The 9,589-nt window shown below is 34.5% G+C and overlaps 1 protein-coding gene across 2 annotated transcripts in view; it reads right to left on the bottom strand.

Moving 5' to 3' along the window:
• Nucleotides 1–694: 694 nt before the first annotated feature.
• CHD1 (chromodomain helicase DNA binding protein 1) overlaps nucleotides 695–9,589 on the bottom strand; it is a 56,005-nt gene continuing 47,110 nt past the window's right edge. The window contains exons 31-37 of one of the 2 annotated variants that reach the window (XM_050913548.1): nucleotides 8,093–8,356; nucleotides 7,532–7,672; nucleotides 5,228–5,406; nucleotides 3,301–3,397; nucleotides 3,032–3,089; nucleotides 1,893–2,103; nucleotides 695–1,687 (exon numbers count right to left, since the gene is read on the bottom strand). In XM_050913548.1, the coding sequence (XP_050769505.1) occupies nucleotides 1,324–1,687; nucleotides 1,893–2,103; nucleotides 3,032–3,089; nucleotides 3,301–3,397; nucleotides 5,228–5,406; nucleotides 7,532–7,672; nucleotides 8,093–8,356 (1,314 nt within the window). In that variant the 3' untranslated portion in view covers nucleotides 695–1,323. The remainder of the gene's footprint in view (nucleotides 1,688–1,892; nucleotides 2,104–3,031; nucleotides 3,090–3,300; nucleotides 3,398–5,227; nucleotides 5,407–7,531; nucleotides 7,673–8,092; nucleotides 8,357–9,589) is intronic. The other variant, XM_050913549.1, reaches the window with a different exon arrangement.

The following is a 9,589-nucleotide window of genomic DNA, read 5'->3' as shown; positions in this document are numbered from 1 at the left end:
TAAGAGTTTAATATTTTTATGGGTAAACCTGAGAAAAAGTAACGCTGTAGAGAAAAAACACAGCAGAAAACTACAAGAGCCCACATATCCTTTTAGTTTAAATTTAATTTGTCAGATAGAAGTTATCTATGTACAATCAGTGTGCATTGTAACAATTCTGTCAATAAAGTCATTCAAATCTTCTAAAATATTAACTGGCTGCATAGCACATTTGACATTATTGCCCATGTTGAAGAGGGAACACAAATGGATTTACAATAAATTTTGGCTGATTTGGATTCTGAAGTGTTCAGATACTTAACACTCCTTTAAAACCAATGCACCTGAAAAGCTTTCCAGAGCACAGTTTAGCTGGATATTTCTTACCATTTCATTACAAACAATCACAACACTGACAGTTTAATAGGAAAAAAAAAAAACAAACCCAAAAAAAACCCACCACAAAAAAACCCCCAAAACATGTATCTAAAGTATCCAATAAAAAAGGAGCACTAAATGGAATAAAATGTTCCCTTTCCCCATTTTTACATTCTGAACAGTGATTCCATCAAGATATTTTATTAAAACATGTAAGTACACTGATTTTGTTTCATACTTGTGACAAGAAGGCCTGAGTTGGTGGGGAAAGGAACAGTCAAAAAAAGCCTGAGAGGGAAAAAAGCTTATTTAATTAATTTACAATAATTTACAGCCGTTCGTGTTTTGTTTTTTATTATTATTTTTTGTTTGTTTGTTTTGTAAAAAGGCATTATAACTGATCACAAACAGGAGAAATCCTGGCTATTTTACAGTTATAGGTACAGAATTTAAATATTCAAGCTTGTGATGAAAAGCGGCAAGGTGGTCGCAGTGTACAATGTAAACAAGTAGCTTTGGAAAGTGAACCAAGTCCTTGAGAGTTCTTTACTAAGAAACAAAAGAAAATAAACTCCTCATTCCTTCCTGAAATATGAGCACAGGTCAGTGTTTAAAAGTTCATTTACAAACATAATTTAAAACGTGTTCAGCCTAAAACCACTCTGACATGAAGAGTTTTATAGTAAGATCCAGTCTGAAAGGGGCAGTGTTGAGGTCCCTGTAAAAGTAAACATATTCCATTTCTTAAAAAAAGAGTGCCACAGCATTTGCAGCACAGTGCAGCATAAACTTCGAATACAAAAATATTTTTCTTCTGTTGGGATAATAGACCTTGCATCCTGGAAAGAAGTAACAATACTGCTACTGATAGAATATCCAGTCCATATCTTTCAAGTCATGTAAGGCAATTACTGTGTTAGTTTACTGTATATGGCTAAAAGAAGGTCCAGAAAATGTCAGTCTTTGTTATGTTTTCCGGCTACTCCATGTATGTTCAGGTGTACTTTTGTGATCTGATGAGTGTTCAAATGGAGATCTGTGTCCTAGGGGAGATCTTGAACCATAAGGAGACCTCTGATCTAATGGTGACCTTGGGCCACTACCCGAAGCTCTGTGGTCCATTTGCCAGTCTGAGTGGTACCTATAATCTCTAGAAGATTTATGATGGCTGTACTCTGAAGTAGAACGGTGATCTGAATGTATCCTGTGGTCTGAAAGGGAACGGTGATCTGAATGAGCCCGGCTGTCTTTTAAACTTCCTTCCAGGTTTGACCTGTGGTCTCTGCTCCTGTAGTCATCTAACTTTCTATGTTTACTATCACTGTAGTATCTAAAAAATAGAAATTACTTGTGTTAGTGTTACTGAACACACACTAAGAGCCACAATTATGTCAAATCAACAGAACTACATTAGAGAGAGATCATAGTTGCAATTTTGCATTACTCAAAAAGGATGTTTTGGTGCTTGCTACAAGCGTACTACAAAAACAGGAAGGGAATTCTGAACAGATTTTAAAATTGCTGAAGAAACTCACCTGCTGTCTTGTTTGTAGTGATCCCAGTCTCTGTGATCTTTTCCATTGCTGAAGGCTGAATAGGGCCTTTTCCTAGAGTCACTTTTCTTGTAAGCATCTCCCTGATGCCTGTCTTTATGATGATCGTGGTATTGTGACAAATGTCTATCAGAAGAATAACTGTCCCTGCTACTGTCATCATGGTTTGTATTCTCCTTCAGTCTTTCCACATCTGTTTAATAAAGCAGAGGTTAAAAGGAAGTCTCAAAGTCACCTAATTCAAACAGCACTGCTACCTGTCAGATGTAAAGCAGTATGAAAGTGACATTATAATTTGACAGAAACAAAATCTCAGTAGTTGAAAGACAAATGCACTAATGCAAGTGAACTGAAAAAAACCTCAGAAATAAGAGGGAAGCAAGCTAGAATGTAGATGTGCAGGACTCGGAAACTGAATTCTTCAACCTCTTCATTCAGTCTGTGAAGCTAGGTGTGGTCCAAACGAGCAGTGAGTAGAGATGCCTTTAGTAGAGGAATTTCAGACAGAATGGTAGCAACTTCCTCTCTAAGAAGAGATGGCCTTAGCATGAATAAGAGCTTTAAAGGTACACCTTGTTAATGAAAGACTTTCAGTGGTATTCCTAAAATACATTATGTTGATTTTAAGTCCATGAAAATATACTCAAAGTGTTACATAACACAAGATAAAAGCAAGTATTACAAGAAGGCAGGTGTGGGAGCATAGAAAAATCTGTGTTATTGTCAACAATAAAAGACAGCCCATGTAACTAATTATAAACTATGACTTCAAGGAATAGCTTGCTTTCTTACATGGTAGTGACATTAGAACAGCTACAAATAGGCATAGAATTTCCAAGAAATTCATAGGGTTTGAGTAGATCTCTCTCCCCCCCCAAATTAAACACAAAAAATGTTTCCAATATTTTTTTAAAGGATGGTCAAATAACTTGCTACTAAAACCAGTAAGTACTAGCTTCAGGCTGCACTCAGCTGGATTTCATCAGCAAACTAGTGAAGTTTTGCTAATCAGCGTATCTCTATGATACTTAGCAGTGTGAGAGACAGATCTAGGAGACGTGAAATGAAATAAACATGAAAACTAAAATATCTAACACAAGAATATACTTAAGGTTTCTTACCTGGATTTCTAATTACATGTGTATTCACATTGCTGCTAATATTCTGGTCATTGTGTTGCTAAAAGAGACAAGTACAAAAACTCATTGCTAAATCCCGAAGTTCATCTGAATTATTAGAAAACTATCCTAACAAAAGAGACTACTTTACTACAAAAAAAATGCTACTTGAAGTGTATTTCTGTGTTCCTTATAATCCTTTAAATCTAATAAAAGAGTTCTAATACTTAAAATACGTATTTGTGTATTTAGAAAGGGCCTGAAAATACTACCTGAGACTCTTGGCGTTTTTTGATTGCATGTTTATACAGTTTGTGCAGCTTTCTGGCATCAAATTCTGTAAACTTAGAGACAAAAATCCACAAATTTCTGAGGAAGAAGAAAAGAGAAGTTGTAATTCTTCTATACATTTGTTTTTGTTGTGTTATGCAACAGAACATGGATTTAACTGAAATTATTTGAACAGTACTTCAGTAAACCAGAAACACTATAAAATTTACACAGTATTGCCTAGGTGCACAGCAAACATTACCTAACTGTATTTCAAACATTTGAAAGATTAATTCCTTTAACAATTTGTCACTTTGTAATACTTACTATAAGTACTTCAGAGTGCAAAGTGCATGGAAAGTAGTATTAATAACAATTGTGTTAATAGAATTACTTGTGAAACTGCTTAAAAATGTAGCTATCAATTTATGTATGTCTTCTGAAAGTTTGTTTGAATTTTGAGTATTTACAACTCAGTAAATAAAAATTTAAGTAAAGTAAGTAAAAATTCTTCCAAACTTGAAATCTCTTACAGTGTAAGACATTTGACCTACAAGCCTTATTTCATGAAAATATCAGAGAGAGAATTTTTCCGCAGAATTCGAAAGCCTGGTCAAAGCTTTTGAAACCAAATGAGAACTGTGAAAGAAGATAGAAGTGGCATGGCAATACATTTGTGCCTAACGTGTGCTTGAAGGAATGAAAGAAGAACAAATCAAGTCTTCTGCTGTCAAGGTGCCAAAACCCTGAAGAAAATATTTGCTTCCATGATCACAGGTAACAGATCTGAAGTCTAGAATTCTTTTAGTCAAATTTACAGGTGGAGTGCTTAAAAGAGACTACAGAATACTAGTGTTCAGCAGTATCTGAAGTGTGCAGGCTCAGGAAGCAACAGTCTAGTCCTTCACTGTGATTATTTAAACATTATACTTTTGGTCTAGAGGTTGGCAAAAGTAGGCAACCAGTCAATGGTGTGCCTAATGAGACCTGTATAACTTCATATAAGCTAAGTAGCTGAACTACACTTCTTATCAAAGATAGCCGAAATACATATTTTATTAATCTACATATAATATTGTGGCATTATTATGAATAATAGCTCTGATACGAGTTTCCACTTAAAGAAATATAACATTTACCAAAATGTAAGACATGGATCTTGGTTTTATCTCACATCACCTTAATATTTTGAAGTAAAGCAAGTAAAAACAGCAGAAGCATTCTATACTAACAAAAGTCTTCAAGAAAATGAAATACTTAACAGACTTTTGTATATGGAAGTGCAGGATGTATTTTCAACCATAAAAGACTGAAGTGCACATTCTGATAAAAGTAACTCAAATTACATTAAGAACTTAACAATGAAATATAAGAATTTTACAAACTAACATTTTTTCTTAATTTTTTTAAATTGTCACCTCATAAAGATGCAAACTCTTCTTCCATTTTTGAAATGCATCTGAGTACCTTATAAATACTTTCAACAAGTCATAGTTAATATGTAGTATGTAATTTAATTTTAGAGTATATTTTAAAAAGAATAAAGAATTCGGCAACTCAAAATCATACAAAGTTCAACACAAATTTAGAATTGCCTATTTTTAGCAGGAATTAAAAAAAAAACAACTTCAAAGTTGAAAAAAACAGACCCTTAAAGGTAAGAATGCTTTTCCACTAAACACAGGCTAAGTAACAAGTTATCTAGTGTTGGCTTTTGGCTGTAAGAAGTGAGATGATACCACCTACTGGACAAAATGCATTGCTATGCAGTATGAAAAAGTCGATCCATTAGAAGTCGGAACCATCTATAATCATCTTTTGATAGATTCTTATTTAAAACAGCAGAAAGATACAAGAAAGGGAGAATAAGAAATGAGATTACTTAAAAACCGCTCTGCTTAACACGAAAAAGCATGGAGAATAACTTACTTTCTCCACTGTTTAATTTGTTCAGGATTTGTGTACTCCTTTAGACATTCAGTAATGTGATCCCCAATTTTGATTAGACACTGTCTAGTATGTTCTAGCTGCTCTCTTTCAGAAAGGCCCTTCTCTGGTCGATCCAGCTGTTTCAATGCTGCTTTGACAGGCCTCATTCTTTCTTTGCACTACAAAATGGAAAAAAGGAATGTATTAATTCAATGAAAAAAAAAAAATTCTAAAACATGACCCACCCTTTACCGTGATACATGTATATATATATAGGCAAAGACAGTATTGTTACAAGCCAAGTGAAACACAAGACTTGCTCACAGCTCTTAAAAACGTTTTACAGGTTTCCTTTGCAAAAAGTTGTATTTTAAACCTAGCTGGAAGTTTACTCCATAAATACAAAATATAAAACACATATATCAAGGATTTAAGAAAGCACTAATTTAACATAAGGGATTTTCTGACGAAAAGGACTCATTACAACTGGGTTTTACAATCATAACTTCAGCACAAGTATATAGGACAAGACTTAAAGACTTTTTAGCACCTTGAAAACTATACAAACTCAATGTCAAAATTAAATATGGAGAGTGTTCAGTACATTTCAAACAGATACCTTCTGCAACTATTAAACCTGGCATTCAGCAGAGGATCAACATTGCTTCTCTGAGCAGTTTTTAAACCTCAGTCCTATGCAGATACTAGCAGAACTTGTACTATCTACAGTAAAGCTAGTTTGGGTATGTCTAGATTAGTAGCAACAGTGATGGCAACACACAGATATATGTCGTATGTGCGTTCTTGAATTTTCACACTTTGAATCAAATGTTTTAAGAATAAATCTAGCATGATTTAAATTACAGACACTTGCTTAGGAATACCATCCAACTACAATGGCATGGTAAACAGATGAAATGCATATTCTCCTTGTCACAAAGAGCCAAGTTAGTTAAGCCTGAACAACCCTCAGTAGTAATTTCCATTTGAAAGTGTAGTTAAATATGCTAATTAGACTGCACCTGACCATGGCATAATGATAAACATACATTCCAGAACAAAAAGCCTGGACAAAAAGATGTTTTTCTATACATGGACTCAACCTAGAATTACTCCCAGTAAGAACAAAAGGAAGTCTGTAGATTAAAAAATAAATAAATTTGAAAAACCAAAAAAATGTTTGGAATGGAATGAAATGGAATATCACCATTACCATCTAGGGTAAGCATCTAGGGACAACTCAGAAAAATCAGGGAAGCTGTTCCATTGCCAGCTCATGCCACTAAGTAATTAAGCAGCTGCATTACGTATTGCACTAGCCACAGCTTAAAGTAGCCTTTAAAAGACAGCTTACAGAGTGCACTGCTTAAATACACAAGTGATCAGAAAAATATAACTGTACATGGAAATCAAGTGATTTTCTGTCAGCCACACAAACATATCCCCCTGAATCACTCGAGGCTCATCCTGGAAGTCACAGGTGAGTTAGTCTGAATGTTTAGAATAAAACCATGCACAGACCAGTCACTGCCATACTCAAGAGAGTCTTACTTGCGTGTCAGAGCCAGCACGCACAACAGCCCCAATAAACCTGGCTGGCAGAAACAAACAACTGTTGAAATCTGAATGACGAAACACCCACAGGAGAGTAGCTGCTTGAAGTATCTCATCAATACCTTTCCGAAGGCCCCAGCCGACCTATAAAACTTTACATAAATTGTGCGTACATACCTTTTTTCCTCTAATATTGATTCTTAGTCAGAAGCAGTGATTAAACAAAATTCTTTTGGTGTCAGAGACATTACTCCAGCAAGGTATTTCTAAGGGCTTTAGCATTTGTTCCTTCCTGTGTCTACTAATTTAAGTCTGTAATACTTCAGGAGGGAAGTGCTGAAACGTAATTTCTCTTGTTATCTTACAAAGAAAGGCATACATGATAAGGCGAAGCCAGAGACTCCAGCAATTGCATTGAAGTTCATTAATGACTGCTCTTTAAGAAGCAGGATACGCAAGTTATTCTTGAAGATATATCTTTACAGTCTATAATTCTAAATCTGTTCAGCACACAGATCACTGGGTAAGTTTTGCTACTATCCTGCATAAATACAGTAAACAACAAAATAAAACTGCTGGAATGAAGACAAAAATTAGTTTAGTACAGTGTCAATAACATTAATTGATCTGAGACTTTACTAGCAAAAGATCACCTGTGTTACTGTGCCCAATAACAGAATCAAGAACATCAGAAATTGTCCTCGTTTAGACTATCAAGTATAAATACTAACTTATCAAAAAGGGACTTACCACACTAAAAGTTTTCTGATCCAGTTCTTCAGATTCTTCCGATATAGGAACTGGTTCACTAGTTGCAGTAATATGAACTGGAGTATCCAACAATGGAATTTTTTTAGTTTTTTCTTTATTTTCAGGTTTGATTTCATTTACCTAAGAACAAGATGTAAAAATATTTAAGTAAACTTCATTTTGGCTCTGGAATTATCCTATAATATATGACAATCCCTGTAACTACTGCATTCTCTTCAATAATAAGAATAAAAACTATGCTGACATTCAATGGCAGTGCATTTTACTTTCTCTGTGGGATGGAAAAGGAGAATGGAAAAGGAATAAAAGAATTTCTTGCACACACTTGTACTCTCAGTCCAACTAAGATATGTATCATTGAAGATGTAAATTTCCATTTCAAATGCCTGTCCTCACATAGTAAAAATAGAACTTCAAATGATGTAAAAGACTTCAATGAAAATGACAACTGATTAGATCCAAAATGCTTTTTCATCTCAATCATTCATGTAAACCTAGTGGCCTTTTCTAGTGCTATATAAGATAAGTAAACCTAGTTACCTTCTCTTCCTTTACTTCTTTTTCTTTCTGTGTGGATTCTTTTACTTTGTTTTCTCTCTTTTCTTTAATATCTTTTTCTTTTAATTCTTTCTTATCCTCTTTTTCTTTTTTCTCCCTTTTCAAATCTCTCTTATTTTCCTTTTCTTTTGTCTCTCTTTTTTCTTCAGCTTCCTTCTTTATACCAATATCTGGCTCAGGCTTTTCTTCATTTTCTTTTTCTGCTTTAACTTTTTTATGCGGATATTTCACTGAAACAATCTCATCCTGCAATACGCAAGCATATATGTCACATCAAACTGAGTTCCTACCTATACAAGTTTCGTAACTATCAGATTAAACCATACTTTTTATCTGTGCATTTTTTTCTTTTTAGACATAGATTTAACACCTACCAAATAGAACTGAATGCAGTTGTAAAGAAAGATGAGAACTACTCACTGACTTCCTTGATCTGACAAAGCAAGTACCGATTTGGCAGTGGTAGTGGGGGTGAGAAATTATGTCCATTTAACTTAGAATTAACTTAGAATTCTGTCTGTCTATAAGGTAGTTAGGCTCTGAAGAGCTAAAAACTATAAGGAAGTAGGTCTCGCAAAACTGAGCTGATTGGTCAGGACACTCAAGTGATGGGGATGTTAGAAGACCTCTGTTCTAGTTAGCTTTGTCCCAGTAACTTTTTACCAATCCCATATTAAACATTCACAGAAGGTAACGGAGTCCCAACTGCCTCTATTCCAGAGGTGTTCTTTTTGCTAAGCTTAAAAAAGTCTTCGTTACTGATTATCTGATAGGGGCCCATTTAATTATTTGAAGGTGAACAAAATACTAGTCCACTGGTTTTTATAATATTCACTTAGAAGGTTTGAGATGGAAACTCAAATCCTTTCAGACACAGAAAAATACTATAATCAGTAACAAAAGGATTATGTACAGACGCAAGAATCATTATCATCTTTGAATTTATTTGAATACACCCTGGAAAGGCATATATAGAATCTATTGCAGAAAAACAGATGAAAGAATGCATTATACATGTATCCAAACAAGTTACTTAGATGAGGTATCAAGTAATCAGCCCAACCAGGACTTCAGTATTTAGGTATCATGGAAACTTCCCAGCAAAAATCCAATGACTTCAAGAGTTTCCTGAATGTTCTAGCAGTTAAACAGGTAAGTTTTAACTATTGCACACAGTATGGCAGCTAAGTAGCTAAAGCCAATCATTTAGGTGGTTAAAGTCCATTCTTGTATATAGTCCAGTTTTCAGAAGTGCAATTGTTAGTCTGTGTCCAAAAGTATTGAAGTGATGAATATCTGTTATTAAATATACAAAAGGGGACAGCGTTCTAGGCACTTTCCCAAAACATAATGAGTCAATCAACTGACTGGCACTGTCTTCTGTGTTGAGTGAATTCTTAATACTCATTTTTTAAGTAGTCTGAACACTTAATTTGCTTAGTTTTAGGATTCAGTTGCAGTTCTTAGTCTTACATTCCA

This window comes from Gymnogyps californianus, chromosome Z, assembly GCF_018139145.2.
Source record: "Gymnogyps californianus isolate 813 chromosome Z, ASM1813914v2, whole genome shotgun sequence".
Lineage (NCBI taxonomy): Eukaryota > Metazoa > Chordata > Aves > Accipitriformes > Cathartidae > Gymnogyps > Gymnogyps californianus.
The sequence above is the reverse complement of the archived record's forward strand: the minus strand, read 5'-3'. Positions and strand labels throughout refer to the sequence as shown.